Raw genomic sequence first — 16,545 nt, forward strand, 5'->3', positions numbered from 1 at the left:
GGTCTGCCCACAAAATGATGTAAGACTCTGTATCATTTGAATGGCAAATGGCAGAGCCTTGTCTGGTGGCAAATCAGAGATGGTCTCAGTAGCTCCCGATAGCTTCGCGTGCAAATCAGCAACTGCATGTGCCTGCATTGAAGTTAGTTTTAATGTTAGTACAATGAATTCAAAAACGAAATAACTACTTTATAATTGAAATGAAATGAAGTTCATACAAGTACTAGGTCAGATTTAGATGGCTGGTAATGACTTGGGGGGCGTGGCTGCGAAGGTGGAGTAATGATCAACCTCGTGATGCGATGGTACCAAGCCATGTACTCTGTCATGACTAGTGAAGAAGTCCCAGTGAACGGGTTACCCTGGACTACTAATGCCTCTTGTCGACCCCAGTCATGTACATGGTCCGAATGTCGAATCTCCCAGTTACGCTGTCCCCTTAGATCCTTCTTGTGTCATCTCGACATCCCCAAAAACATCAACATTGTTTGGGTCAAGAGAATCGAGAATGGCTTGTGGTTGTGTGCTTATTGAGGTTTCAACATTACGCAATGAGGTCGGAGACCTAATCTCTGAAAGATGTTCATTAACATACTCGGGATCAACAAGCATTCTTGTGAATGAGCCTATCCCCACACTTTGATTAGTAAGGGGAATTGGTTGCTCCATACTACAAAAATAATCTGTTTCCGGAAAGGAACCAGTATCAGTTTGCACAACTGGCTCCTTTGGAACCTGTTCAATGTACAATTGCATTGCGATAGAAGAAGTTTGAGTCACAGCAATCCACATAGCCCTAAGAGCATTGTCGTCATTTAACGGAATTGCAACATATGCCCCATTCATAGGATATCGCATAACCACCTTCAACTACACAGATCTAGGATCAATACTCAATTCTTCATATAGCTTGTTCAGAACGTGTGAATATGTCATCCCATGATTTACAAAAACGAATTTTTAATTTCCACCACTATACGTTACATCACCATCTTTGTGATTAATTTCCCCACCCCAATAGCAATATAGAGGGTAGTTTGGTACCTCCATGTTTCATTCTAAAAACACCATGATTAATTTAAGAAATTAGTTTGCAAAATTTTATTAATAAGAGCATGAATATCAATTTAATTAGAAACCCCCATACGCATATGTAATTAGAAATCAAAGATGCTTACGGGATCAACAAAGAGAAGGCAACAAACCAAAAGCAACCAAAAAGCAATGAAAGCTACCAGAAAACAAAAACAAACCAAGAAAGCTATTAATTCAGCAAAAACAAATTAATTAAATTGATAATAGAATAAAAAATATAATTAGGGCACAATCAACTTACCACTAATTCAGAAAACAACAACAATTTCACTAATTCTCTACCATCGGTGGTCGGCAAACAATTGAGGAAGTCGGTGACGGCAGCGAGGCGGCAAATACGGCTTCCGGCGCAATGATTGATGCGTTGGCAGGTTGTTTGAGAATTGAGGAGTGTCGACTCTTTTTTTTTTTTTTTTTTTTTTTTGTTTTTGGGATGATTCTCTTGAATTTATTTTACATGGGAAAAGGGAAAAGTGATTTTGTTTTAAAAATCTTAGTAATTACAAACCGCTACTTGAAGTAGCGGTTTTTAGTAGTACACCGCTACTTGAAGTAGCGGTTTTTTAATCAAACCGTTTTTTTAAAAAATCCCACTGAACCGGTGACATGGACGGTACGAAGGGAATTAAAAAAAGATTGGCTGTATTTTGGGAATTGCGTGTTTTTCCAACTTTATTTAGGGAAAGGGCTCTGTAAAAGATGAGTATATATAAGAAAAAGAATTTTTGTGTTTTTTGTGTTTTTTTTTTTTTTTTAAGGCGTGAAAAGGTGGGAGAATTGTAAAATAAGAGTATGCCCATTGGATGACCAAAACTTTGGTCATGAAGAGAGAGAATCTTAAAATACTATTAAAGTAATGGAAATAAATAAAAAATGGTGTATTTGGCTGATGACCCGGGCTTCACCATGACCAAAACATGATTTTTGGGCAAAGCATGGGAGAAGGCCACGTGGAATTGCATGTCCCAAATTACTTTGCAAAAGACAAAAAAGCTGTAACTTCCATGAAGAAAAGACATGCATCTTTTTTTACTCATGCAATCCAATGGTTAGCATGCATCAATTGTAGATACATCTAACGGTCCAAAACCATTGTTATTAATAACGTTATAATTCTTATAACGGTAATAATTTTTAAAATACGAAGCTTAATAAAAAAAAAAATTGTTCCAACGACTATATTTTTTTTCCCTATAAAATGAGTCTAATATTGAAGTATTTTCATACAATTATTCATCTCTCTAAATTACACACTTTCAAATAGAAACATCTTCTTATCTACTAAACTCAAAAATACGATATTGGATATGGATAAATCCAATAGAAAAAAAAATCCCTCCAAATCAAAAAATCCTTCTCGACAACTAAATAATCCGAATAATCAACCTTCATTTTCTAATAGTCAAATTGATCTTAATGCTCAACTACAACCAAGCTCTCAATTTTTCCCACAATTTCCAAATTATGGAATGTATAATATGAATTTTGCAAGTTCAGTGTCCAACACAGAAGTCCCTTTACGACCACCACAAAATCCATATACCTCTCATTCTCATAATGTTTTTTCATCTGAAGGAAATGTATCTGTTCAAAATTATCAATTTGCTGAACATGAAACAACATTTCCTATGTCACAACACTTTTCGATGGGTGAAGGCGAAGGTGCATTTTCGAATTTTAATTGGGCTTATAGATCTACCGCTGCTTCAGATGATGAAAATGACGACGAGGTTGAAGAAATTGAGGAAAATAATGAAGGTGACGATACAGGAGGTGGAAGAAATTTTTGGTCACACCCCGAAGATGAGGTTCTTGTAAGAGCTTGGCTTGAGGTTAGTAAAAACAAAAAAACTAACACTAACCAAAAAGGGGCTGAATTTTGGGGAAAAATTGAGCAAATGTTTAATAATGTTAGACAATATAGAGAGAGGTGTTTTGAACAAGGTATTGATGGCATTACGAAGGGTGATTTATTAAGAGTAAGGGGTTTGGAGCAGCTTAGATGTCGTTGGAGAAGGTTGAATGCCAATTGCTCAAAATTTGCTGGTGCTTACGCACACGCTGAGGAAAGAAGAGGGAGTGGGCAATCAGACGATGATGTTATTAAGGTAGCCCGTAAAATTTACAGAGACGACAAATCAAAAAAGAATACCAGTACAGTATTTCAAGACAAGCATGCTTGGGATATTTTAAAAAACGAAGAAGCATGGGCCAAAAATGAAAATTTTGTTGAGACGTGTAAGCAGAAGACTTCAACCCAATCAAATGTCTCTAAGAGATCAAGGATCAATGAAGCTGGTAACTATTCATCTTCAACAAACCCAGAAACACCAACCAGCGGTGACATAGGTTGTTCCGGCTTCCCCTATAGTGCTGACTCCAACAAAAGTAAAGGTAAGAGCAAAGTGATGAATGTTCCTTCTGAGTCATTTCAACAATGGTTGGATACTCTTCAACACATGAACCTAGCTAGACAAACTGAAGCTGAGGTCGAAATGGAAAAGATTAAGTATCGTAGAGAAAAAGAAGCTGGACTAGCACAACTAGAAAAGGATAGGGAAGCACGAAAGCAGCGAAAAATCAATCTCGAATTGTTCAAGATACTTAAAGCAAAACCATACTTATCAGAGGAAGATCAAGAAAGAAGGAACAATTTAGTGAAAATATTATTTCCTTGAAGTTAATAATTTAGTTTTCACTTAATGTTGTAAGGTTAGGTAATGAGTGCTTAAGCTGTAGTTTTAACTTTTTAATGAATGGTTATTGTAATGTATGATCTTTTCATTTTTAATTAATGTATTGTCATTGTATCGTTCATGAATAACTACATTTGAAAGTACTAGATGGCAAAATTTTATGGACACTATTCACTTGTGACAAATGTAGAAGCTTTGTCATATGATGTGATTTCTCACTGTCATAAATGAATTGACTCTTCAATAAAAGCAATACAGTAATGACATTGATGAGATATAACACTGATCACATAAGCCAATTGCAATTTTTCAGAGTGATGAGATGTAACCCTGATGAAGTGTGTATGCAATTTCTCAGAAAAAGTGTCAACCATTATTGTTAAATTACTAACATTGCTGATCAATTATTATTCTATATATTGGTGTACATATCAACTTCACTACACCAAAGCCTATAAGCCATTTCTTACCTCCTACAACAAATAATTTATCTCTGTAAACATGTCCAATGAAAGTACTAACTCTTCTAACTCATCCTCTAATTCTTCCAATTCATCTACCAATCACAACCTCCAAAATTCTTCGGATGATGAATCTGACCATCGTTATGAGAGACGTAGACAAGCGAATCGTTTGGTTGATAGGATGATGGATGAATTCATAATGTCCAACCCAATTGAATTCTTCCAAATGATTCATCAAGTTCCGAGGGCGCCAAGGACCTTGGTTGAAAGGGATCGTGAAGATGGACATAACCGTTTATGGAATGACTACTTTTCTGACCAGCCGGTCTACCCTCCAAATTTGTTCCGTCGTAGATTTCGCATGAGAAAGCATGTCTTTCTTCGTATAATGCAAACTTTAGAAGAACGCCATCAGTTCTTTCAACAAAGACCAGATGCTACTGGTAGATTAGGTGCAACAGCTTTGCAGAAATGTACTGCCGCTATTAGATTGCTAGCATACGGTGGTGCAGCTGATTCTGTTGATGACTACCTACGTATTAGTGCTTCTCTGGCGAGAGACTGTTTACAACATTTTGTTGAAGGAGTTGTCTCTTACTTTAGCGATGAATACTTAAGAAGACCCAACGAAGAGGATTTGGTCAGATTGCTACGTGATGGGGAGCGCCGAGGTTTTCCAGGGATGATGGGATCTATTGATTGCATGCACTGGCGATGGAAGAATTGTCCTCTTAGATTGAAGGGCATGTTTTCTGGAAGAGCTAATAAGCCCACTTTGATTTTGGAAGCAGTGGCCTCACAAGACCTTTGGATTTGGCATGCTTTCTTCGGGACCCCAGGAAGGTGTAATGATATAAATGTTCTAGACAGATCTCCATTATTTAATGATGTTTTTGAAGGTCGAGCACCTCCTGTTCAGTATGTTGTTAATGGCCACCAATACAATATGGGGTATTATCTCACCGATGGCATTTACCCTTTATGGGCAACATTCATTCCCACAATATCTCTCCCCCAAAATGAAAAAGAGGGTCTTTTTGCCAAAAAGCAAGAGAGTAGGCGAAAGGACGTGGAACGTGCTTTTGGAGTACTACAAGCTCGTTTTGCAATAGTTCGTTATCCTGCTCTAGCTCGGGATGTTAGTATGTTGGGAAAAATTATGATAGCTTGCATTATTATGCATAACATGATCGTTGAAGATGAGCGAGATACGTATTCAACATATTATGATCCAAATGAATATGATCAAGCTGCTCCTTCGTCTTCACGTAGGAGAAACATGGAGGAACCTTTTCAATTCAGCAACAGTCGCGATCGACCAGCAAGTTTAAGGACTTACATGTCTAATAGAGCTCGTGTTCGTGATGAACTTATGCATACGACCCTCAAGTCAGATTTAGTAGAGCATTTATGGAGTAAGTATGGGGGTTATAGGCAGTAATGGATGTATTATCGTTAGTTTAAGAGTTTTTTCCTTTGATTAGGTATGCTTAGTTTTTATTATAAATAATATTTTGGTTAGACAATGTATTATGGTTTTTTTTTGTAATATAATAATGTATTTTGTTGTCTTTTATATGTATGTATGTATTTTCAATTTTCATGCTTAGAAAATGTGTTCTTGTATTATTACGTATTATAATTATTATGTATTGAGGTTCTAATTTAAGTTTTTCTTAATTGCTTATTAATAATTATATCACAAAGTATAATTCTTTTAAATTAAGAGTACAAATTGTGGTACTTATACTATTTATATTAATAATAATTTTCATTATGGTGAGATTTAAGAGAGAGAATGTATGGTGGGGTATGGTAAAAGTAGGAGAGAGAAAGTTCATGACCAAACTTTCTTGGGCAACCATTGGGGTATAAAATTGTGAATGGTCATGAAATTTGGTCATTGATGAAGTGGAATAGAAAATACTAATAAACAATTTCATGGCCAAATTTTTTGGGTCATCCAATGGCCTTGCTCTAATGTTGAATACTCTATGGATATTTGTATTGAGTATGAAATAAAGTAAAGATCACTGGGTGGAAAGGTATAGTATAGTGAGGCAACATCGTATGATGAAAATTGTATGCCAGAAATGGATAATGTAAATAATGTACTCAGCGTTGTTCTGATAACGAACATTTAGAAGATTTTCTCAACCTTTATTTTTCACAATTTCAATCCCACTTTTGCACAAATAAAATTGTACAATTAGGAAAGGCAGCTCAAAAACAATACAGTTATAAATGCTGGTTGAATCACACTCGTTATCTGAAACTGCATCACGGAAGAAAAAAAAAAAAAAAGAATGCAGCCTACTTGAAAGATAAACCAATCACCTCACATCTCTATACTATCTCACTATGTGTGTCATTTCCGCTTCATTGAAACGGAATAGGAATGCCATGATTCTTGTTGACGATAACCATAGCTAAATATCGTGTACCCATACCAATAGGCACCTTGTCTTCAGGACCCTCCCAGAAAGGGGCTTCACCTTCACCCACCAGATGCCAATATCCTGCCTGTAACAACTCTGCCTGCTCCTCTGTTTCACAGTTCTGTATCAAAGTTTCAACTCTGAAATTTATACCAAGAGAGCCCAAAAACTGTGACTGGCTAATGGGACCATAAACAGAAACGTCATCTGCAAAGAAAAAAAAAGGATGAAGAAAAACAAATTATTGTGCAGAACATATAGCTTAATTTTGTAATTTATCTAAACTTGGCATCTGGTACTCTATAAGATGAAAAAGAAAACATCTGACAGGTACACCCAAACCAGTTATCAACACAAATAAGAGGCAACAAGGGAGAAGTATATATAAGGAAGAATTTTTTCTACCTGAGGCCTCCCCAGCAGAGTGGCGAACTGCTTCAAAATCAACATAAGCACTGAGATCTGCAGTTCCAGGTTCATCAAGGATAGGTACAAATTTATGTTTTCGAATTGCCTGCAGAAGAGAACATAGGTTATATAGTAGTGATTGAAGTCCAAACAAATTTTTGTAGCTTCATGCATCTATGTAAAACAGACATGATAGTGGATTGCTAATTCAACTTACAACATTGCTAGGCAAATGTTGCTGCTCCACCTTAGAACTTCACAATATTTATAATATTCAAGTTAAAAGTGTTGTGAATTCCAGCAAAGAATCACGTTTTTACAACACACCATAAATTCATGCAGACTGCATAATTCCCAAATTTGAAACAATGAAATGTCCAATCTAACTCAAAGGCTGACCATAAGACCATAACAAGGGCCAAGCCAACCTTGGATATTTATAAAAACTAGAAGCTATCCTAATTATGTGGTCCAAAATAAAGGTTTATATGAAGTAGATATTAATGTACCAGTCATCAAACTAAAAGAAGTAAAGAAGCACAAAGACTGAAATGTGGTCATCATACATGGCTTAGAACCGATAAGAAATCACTTAGATAATATCATAATATGGCTACAGAAATTAGCACCTGAAGACTATCAGAAACTATTCCATTCAGACCATAGTCTATGATAAGTGCTCCACCGCCATCAGAGCTTATTCTTTTAGAAATGGATTCAGTCAGCTCCATTGCCTGTGGGCAAATCTCAATTTGGTTAAGCTTGTCTACTTCCTCTTTCACAGCCCACTTGCAGCGCTTTGCAAGAAAAACAGTTGCAGGTGTAGGCGCAGGCGAGAGAACAAAACGAAACCTAAAGAACAATAATGCACAGAGCAACATATAACTAGAATTTCAAAAAATGCTAAAGCATTTGGTAGTATCATAAAATCTGGAAGTCTTACGCTGAATCTTCTTCTATGTCAACCATTTTCTCACACCAGCCACGAGAAGCCCTCTGCAGATGGACTCAAGATTAAACGAGTAATGTGAATAGAATTTGCCCAAAATTAAATAAAAAAAACTGCTTATATCTAAATTGCAGATGGTTCAGAATAGTAAAAGAAGAGTGAGGTAACAAGAACAGCTTAAAGAATGTCAATCATACTTCACAAATGATAGAAAGGTAATGAAAATCATGATAGACACTTCCCTAACAGCTGCAGCACGCATACTTCTTCAAAAACAAAAGAGATGAGTCTTTTCAACCATGTTTCCTCATAGCAGCTAAATTTTGATGGGTTACTAACTTACCAATGTTACCATAATACCATATTTCACCAGACTTGAAAGCTTAATTTTGCACTTCTCGACAAATTTAATCTGTTTCCTTGTTCTAGACAGTTATTTCATTCTGGGAAATAAAGAATTTATTCTTCTTAGCTCTTGGGATCAGGAATTCCTACACAAGTTAAGCGACACAATAAAAGCTTTTTCTATTCCTTTTAGTAATCAATTTATGTATCGGATTTCATTCGCCCCAAGGGTGGGAACTACTGATTAGCTCTATCTACAAAGATTTTGGATTTGCCCATAATGATGAATCGAGTCTTTTAATGAATCGTATGATACTATATCAGAAGTGCATTTAACACCTCTAGCCTCTTGAGACATATATTTGATTTTTAATCCTAAATCCACAACCATATCACACTCTTCCAGTTAAATTCTGTCATTTCTACCAGACAGTACATATAATAGCACCCCCCACCCCCCCCCCCCCCCCCCACCCTCCTCTTCTTTCTCTTCCCCACCCCTACCCCAACCCCCTGTATAAAATAAGTGAAAACTAAGTGTTTTGCTCACCTTGGTCTTCTTTTGTAAAGCAGAAGTTACATTCTGAAATAGAAATTAGACATGATGATTGATCTTTTTTTGCCCTCTGTTCATGGGCGATACTCTTTATCTCTTCCTGGTGACTCTCTCTCTACTAATTCAAAATTGAGAAAATATATTGAAATATCTTGTGATTAATTAAAACTGATCCTTTTCAGCTTTACATTAAAATCATTACATTTTTTTTTAGTCAAATATTATAAATTTAAACTTAAATTATAATAAATTTCTCAAAAAACATTTACATATAGAATAGCTGAATATAAGCTTGAAGACTTGAACTGGCGCTTATGTATCTGAGAGAGAGACGGAGAGAATTAAAGAGCACTAAAATAGGGGGTTCCATTGTTCCAAAACCATCATTCACAAGATAGACTTGACACAATAGCACATGATAACTGTAAGCATAGCTAATGTTACATCCTCAAAAGACCCATGGACTTTCTGCCATCCACCACAACAGAACCACAACAAACCAGGAGATAATGAACACGACAGGAAGTAACAAAACCAACCTGAAACTGATGAATAGGTAAAGCATCATAAAACTCGTGGGCAATGATGATTGTTGGCACTGAAGAAAAAGTAAAAGATAAGGTCACACAAAGCACATTGTCACTTACAATCAGAAAGAACTTCAGTGAGCTTCAAGGTAATCATAGATTTTGACAAGTTGGTATGTTACGCTCAGCTCCTTTTAGCTTTATTTAAACCATCTAGCTTACACTCAGATTATAAATTGATAGAAACTGGTCATTCATTTTCAATTATATTCTAATATCTAATCCATGTACACAATTTATTTTTACATCTGTATAAAGTCAAATACTTAGGTAAGAAAACTAAGCCTACATCTTCTTGTTTAAATGTATTCCCAAACATCTTTGAAAGCATCAATAAATAACTCTTACACATACAGAAGTCATTATAGTTTTAGTAATACAAATAAAATATTGCATGTAATCCAGTGTCGTATGAAATATTAATTGCACGTAATCCAAGGTTTTATAAACTACATATGAAATATAACACAACCTAATTGGCTTACACAATCATTCTTTTGGCACTTGGTTCCCACGGTAAATTCTTTCTTGTTTTCGTTGCTTACTTGTTTTTGCTCTTCGTTATTGTTGATTGTCATTAATTACATTCAAGTTAGCACAAATGTTAATCCTTCCACTCATCCCTTCTTTTTTATTGCAACATTTAGGTTTCTATACTATTAAAATTTTAATATTAATTAAGAAAAATAATAATCATATAGGGTCTTGTTAGAACCTTCAAGATATACATACTTTAAAATAACTTTTTAAAATTAAAAAAATTTAATGATATTAATGGCTACTTGTGCTTTGACAAGCATGAAACTCTAAATGTTGCAAAATATAAAGAAGAAATGCAGTAAATTCCAATGACTAGAATGAGTAACATGTTAACACATCCTAACTATTCCTCCAAGTGCTACTCAAAATCACTATGTGTCATAGGAGCATGATTTTTAAGAAGCACCAAAACCACTTCCCCGACTACAAAGTCATAAATCACTAAAAACCAAACTAGCTTTCCTTATATCGACACACCAATTCCCCCAATCATGAAAAAAAAAATAATGGACTGAAATTACTATAAATTTCATTTTTGGTAATTGTGTTTCCTGCCATAAGTATTATCAAACAAATCAAAACTAGAATGCAAAGGTTATAACGCTCATTAAAGATTATACAAAAATAAAGAACAAACACATCATTACCATTGTTCCTTTTTTTTAAGATGTAAAGCTCTTCAACGAATTGCTCATCAAGATTCCATAATAAAACCAATTGATTATAAGTAAAGTAGCCCAACAATCTTATATGTTAATCATTCGCCCTTTATTTCTTCAATGTGGGACTAGTTCACATAAGGGTTATTTTCCAAACACTTCCCTGAGCCCATATAAGCTTAGCAAGCTTCCATTATTAATCGAAATATTGATATGTGGATTGCCCATCAACCTTATTTGTTAGTCATTCGCCCTTTGTTTCTTAAATTTGGAACAATTAATCCCAACATGTGGGTTATCATCCTAACAATGACCAAATTTCTCTTTATTAATTTGTCCTCATACTGCATATCGTTAACTACCTATCTTGCATTCAAACGCCTCGGAGCAAATCAAATTTCATCTCAAATATAATAACTCAGTCAAGTCTGTGTACATGCTTTCTAGAACAACAAAATCAATGCATCTAGAAGATCCATCTATAAAACTATTGCAATGTTCACCTAAATGGATTTAGGTCCCAGTTTGACCCAAAAAAAGAAGAAAAAGGTAAGATCATGAGACGAAACAAGCTGCAAATAATTCCAATACAACATCAATAGGTCAAAATTTGAGAGGCCAGATCTACGGGTAGATATATCATAGATATATAAATATATTTAAATATAAATAAATAAATAGATAGATAAAAATAAATAATAGCATAAGTCTCTATACCTCCTGATGGAACCTGCTCAAAAGCAGCATGCCATGCTACAGGGGTTCCAGCTATTTGGCTAACTGTCTTTTTCTCTCCGCTTGATGATGTATCATCTTCATCCAAACACTTCAAATTGCGGTGTTGTAGTTCCTTCAGAGTTGGACTGCACTCAACTAAATGTATGTGTAGAGATTCTGTGAAATTCTTGAACTTAGATGCACCCTACATGCATAAATTACAGTGCTTCAAATTACTAAATTCTGCTGAAATTTCTTAATTAATCTTCTCCAGGATGCTTGACTACAGATTAGAATTTTAAGAGGGCAATGCTAACATGGCCTTACTCGAAGAAGATCAACCATAAGAGTTCCCCTTCCTGGACCAAGCTCCACTAAATTAACCTCACTAGGTCGGCCCATTTGCTCCCAAAGACACATGGCCCATACACCAACCATCTATAAGCAGTGATACAAGATGATCAAAATAATTATCAATCAAACTTGCATGAATGTAGTCAACAAGACAGTGCATGCATCATCAGGATATCTAGCGTTTGCAAAAATGAGTATGGTTATTGAGTTACCTCCCCAAACATTTGGCTCACTTCAGGAGAAGTAACAAAATCACCTTCTGCTCCAAATACATCACGATTTATGTAGAATCCAGCCTTTGGATTCGTAAGAACTTCCTCCATGTACTCAGCCACGGAGATAGGACCTCCACGAAACTACAAAGCGAAGAGTAAATGAACATGCATCGAACTTCAATAAAGCCGCAGTTGATTGAACATGTAAGTGTAACTAACTCACAGGACAAAAATTTTCAGTTCAACCCATTTTCAGTAAAAGTTTATCTGTGGCAGGCATAATTATCAGCGGTGCAAGTCTTGTAACGAAATGTTGGTTTTCATTTTTGGGCAGGCACATACAGAGTTACAGGTATAGTTAATTTAATGCGGGAGGCAGAAGGTGATGAGATATACTTGACAGTCAGTTTATATGGTTAATCAATGGGTTGGCGAAAAATTGCGAGCCATAAAGAGAATTTCCCATAATTGTCATAGTCATGCTCAATGTTATTGACAAGCTCTCTTTTCGCACTGATTTAAGTTTGCTCTCCACCAGTAAACATTTTTTTTCTTTTTATCACTGAGCAAGTATGCTCATTGATGAAGTACTACACTAAGAAGCCCAATTCCAATGTTAGCTTTAGCACAAAGTCAATCAATTCTTCATAGCAAAACAGTAATTCCTTAGACCGAAAGACACACAAAATAAATCGCAAAGTACGCAATGAAATAATTTTATGTGAAAATGCTCTCACACAGTTCTTGCATTCTAATAGTAATGGAACGACTTCAGAAACTGGTTTATCATTTCTTTGTTCAATCTTCCCATTAAACACTAAAATACACACCTACCTATCTGTGAAAGGACTCTTCAAATCAAACAGAAACAACGAGCACAAAATCCAATTTTTTTTATCAAACCACAGTAAGTTTATTAGGTCATAAGAAAGCACATTTCAGAGGATGCCAACTAACATAGCTAATTATACTATAAGGAGGCCATGAGGCGATACAGTATTACACAAAAAACTCGAGATCAAATCCCGTCTACATCACTATCCGCTGTGCGTTCTTATACATCAAAAACAACAAGGAAGCACACATTTGCTAACATAAATTACATTCTGGAAAATACTGAGTAGCAAGACTAATATCAATCAATAAAAAAACAAAGAAAAGAGAAAATGGGTAACCTTTATTATACTTTTTAGATGCTTAACAAGCTCAGAATCCGAGGTTGGTTCATGAGAATGCTCTGCCGCACACAAAAACCATTGGAAATCAAAACAAACCCAACTTCAGAAATCAAATTCAAAACAAAACACAAACTAAAACTAAACATATAATTAAAAACAATGAAGAAATTAATACCAGAAGGGTTACAAAGACCAGAACGATCAATGGAAATGGTGGGGTTTGAAGTTGAACGGGTTTCATTAGGATTGCCTGCAACATGTTCGATGAAATTCCCAGATGAATTTTGAGAAGGTGAAGATGAAGAAGAAGAAGAAGATGAAGATGATAAGAAGAAGTGAGAGAGAGATGATGAAGGGTGAGGAGAGAGAAAAGGGCGGAGTTTCAGTGCTCTTCTCAGCATTTTTATTCGACGAAGAAGAAGAAGATTTGCGAGGTTTTTGAAGAGTTAAAAATGGTGGAAACGTCTAGTTTTTAATAAATAGATTTATATTTTGAAAAAGAAAATGTTTATAATTAGGGGATGTAGCTCAGATGGTAGAGCGCTCGCTTAGCATGCGAGAGGTACGGGGATCGATACCCCGCATCTCCACTACGCAATTTTCATTTTTAGTCAAACAATCTCGGAAATAAAACTCCATATTTCACAAATGTTTGTTTTGGAAGGATGCATCAAATCTTCTACTTTACTCCATAAATAATCATTATTATATATATATGTAAAGATTTGTTCCTCAAATATAATTTGTTTTCCAAAAAAAAAAAAAACCCTAAGGACACACCAGGAGATGACACGTGTCATTGCTGGTGTGTCTTTTAGTATATAGTTATTGATTGATTGATTGATATTGAGCAAACAATCAATCTTAATAACAATTTAAGTCAATATTTTTTATTTGTACACTTTCTTCTCCTATTTCTTAAATATCGTGAAAAAACAGAAAAGTGCAAAATCTCAAGTGTAGCTTAAAAGGAAAAAAAAAATGGAGTATACTCTTATATGCATTATAAGCTATTTTATGTTGGTAAGGCTTTAATAACATTTTTTTTTGAAAGTTTTACTAACTATGATGGGCTAACCGGGTATGTAACTGGTTCCAATTCATAAAATTTGAGAATTGAAATTGAAACCGGTCTCTTAATTAATACCCAAATTTAAGGTCCAATTCCAATTTTAAACCCGCCGGTTCCGAATCAATCTATACTTTATATATCAAAAAGCGTTCTTAAAAACGTATATGTGTCACGTGGCACCTCGCCATGTCATCTTTTAACTATAAGCATATTCTAATGAAAAATGTCTATTCATGAGATTTGAGCTCACAACCACAAAAATATACATTAGAAGTCTTACCATCTCATCTATTGATTAATCATGCTTTTATACTCAACTCATAATACCTGAATAATACATTATTATTAGCAATTCTTTATTATTATATATTAGAATAGAATTGCTAATAATACTCATCGAGGTAATGCATACAAGAAAAATTAACTATTTTTATAAATTAATTATAGCTTTTAGATAACAATTATGTCTTTATTTTCATTGTATTACAAATTAGGACAATTTGTAAAATACCACCCAAATAGCAGATTTGTTTTGAAATTACCACCCGTTAATTTTTTATTTTTATTTTACCACCCCTTAAATTAAAAGTGTATTCAGTTTCCCACCTTTTTCAAAATTCCGGTGGATTTTTCGTTTGTGGCCCCACCAAACTAACTTCCCTCCCTTTTTTTTCTTCTTTTCTCCCGGCTAAGAAGATTTCAATTCGTGAGGCCCGATATTACCCACCTTAGAGTGGAAGGTTCACGTTAAAAGGATTTCACCGACGAAACAAGAGGTCTAAGGACTAGTCCTAACGCCGCCGTCAAAGGTCATTGGTAATTTTGACCGTGACGAAAACGGTAAAGTTAGGGTTAGGGTTTCATGGACCCTTGCGCTGGAAGGCTAGGCCTAACGCCGCCGTCAGGAATGGTTCGTGACGAAAATGGTGAAGTTAGGGTTAGGGTTTTGAGGTTCTTTGTTTCGGATCTTGGGTCCGAAAGGTGCTCTCCGATCTGGTCTTCTTACCTAAGTATGTTTTTTCTTGGTATTATTTAGAGTTTACTTTAATTTTTAAATTTATGTATGGTTTATTTTAGCATTTCTTGGTTGTTGTCATGTATCTCTGGTTGTATTGGCTATAGTTTATTGGATAGTTGTGTGCGGAGGGAGTTTGGATCCCTTGTTAAGGGATTTGGTTTTGTTGTAGTGTGAGAGAGTTAATCGTTGTTTGGGGGAAGAACAAGAAGTTGATTGTGGCTAGGGTGAAGTGTGTGTTATGTTGGAATGATTGTTGTCATTCTGTTCCCTTCTTTGTAGTGATCATTGTGAACATTACTCTTGAAATTTTCTATCTGAAGCAAGCACCCAAACTTTGTTTTGGGGTTTCTCGAGCCTCGACGTTGTCAAAGCTTTCTTGCCAACAAGAACAACTTATGAATGAAAGGTCACATGTCCAAGTGATCTCCTTGAAGGCCTTACTTGGTGATAAGTTGATCTCATCAAGTAAGGTAAATCAAGCCATGATCGAACAGTTTTTGTACTCTATGCTCTCTTTGTGTTTTGAAGTAGGTATCCACTCTTCCTTCTATAAAGAGGTCTTAATCTGCAACGTATCCGACCAACCCAGTTATGTAATTTTGTTTTTAGTATTAAAAGTTGTAAAGGCTTAAATGTTAAAAGCCATGTAGTGGTAAGTTTTAGTTTTAATTTCGTAGTTTGTAAACTCTGATTTTATTAATATAATTTGCTTTTGTCAAAAAAAAAAAAAAAAACTCTCACTATTCTATTACACTCAACTTATCACTTCCCTCATTCAATTCCTTCAATAAATTGTTGAGCCATCATCAATCTTCTCGCTCTTTCTTCTTAAATTTTCTGTCAAGTGTTCAACTACCCCTAAAATTATTATAGTAAACCCTAAGTTTTGTTTTTCTGCAAATTAATTGCTTTACTGTACTTGCATGTATTGGTGAAGGGAAAAAGTGCGAAAAGTCGCCATCTCTAGGTGTTCTTTGGGGACCAGAAGCTAGGTGAAGCTTCTGACATTCAATTGTTAAAAATGCTCAATTCAATTGTCCCAAGAACCATAATTGTTGAAAACGCCCAATTCAATGGTCCTAAGAATTCTAATTCCCAAAGCTACCCATTTACCCTAATTATAGTTGGCGAAGAACCCTAAATTAAGAACAAATGGAATCTTACCTTACTGTGAATTGAGCGTCTTCAATTGTAGGGATTTGTTCTTCAAACAATAAGTAGCAAAATCTAAGAAAATTTGGTGAAGGAAATGCG

General features: G+C 35.2%; 1 protein-coding gene and 1 non-coding gene across 2 annotated transcripts; one reads left to right on the forward strand and one right to left on the reverse strand.

Moving 5' to 3' along the window:
- Window positions 1–6,398: 6,398 nt before the first annotated feature.
- LOC145584815 (uncharacterized) lies at window positions 6,399–13,602 on the reverse strand. Its single transcript, XM_081641602.1, has 10 exons — window positions 13,377–13,602; window positions 13,199–13,260; window positions 12,021–12,164; window positions 11,782–11,892; window positions 11,455–11,659; window positions 9,491–9,549; window positions 8,045–8,097; window positions 7,731–7,953; window positions 7,099–7,207; window positions 6,399–6,900 (listed from the first exon to the last, which is right to left on the reverse strand). Exons 1-10 carry the CDS (start codon window positions 13,600–13,602, stop codon window positions 6,635–6,637), a joined length of 1,458 nt encoding a protein of 485 aa, XP_081497728.1. The 3' UTR covers window positions 6,399–6,634.
- A 116-nt stretch (window positions 13,603–13,718) lies between these two features.
- TRNAA-AGC (transfer RNA alanine (anticodon AGC)) lies at window positions 13,719–13,791 on the forward strand. The gene has a single exon. It is a non-coding gene; the product is annotated as a tRNA-Ala (tRNA).
- The last annotated feature ends 2,754 nt before the right edge of the window (window positions 13,792–16,545 follow it).

The sequence above is a fragment of the Chenopodium album genome, chromosome 16, assembly GCF_948465745.1.
Source record: "Chenopodium album chromosome 16, dcCheAlbu1.1, whole genome shotgun sequence".
NCBI classification, from domain to species: Eukaryota; Viridiplantae; Streptophyta; class Magnoliopsida; order Caryophyllales; family Amaranthaceae; genus Chenopodium; species Chenopodium album.

What these genes read in the sequence shown, in the direction of transcription:
- LOC145584815 (XM_081641602.1), bottom strand. Translation starts at nt 13,602, where the DNA reads ATGCTGAGAAGAGCACTGAAACTCCGCCCTTTTCTCTCTCCTCACCCT. An exon ending in TAGTTTCTGATAGTCTTCAG is followed by an intron (nt 7,208 to 7,730) that starts GTGCTAATTTCT and finishes TCTCTTCTGCAG; the next exon opens with GCAATTCGAAAACATAAATT. An exon ending in CTCTGCTGGGGAGGCCTCAG is followed by an intron (nt 6,901 to 7,098) that starts GTAGAAAAAATT and finishes TTTTCTTTGCAG; the next exon opens with ATGACGTTTCTGTTTATGGT.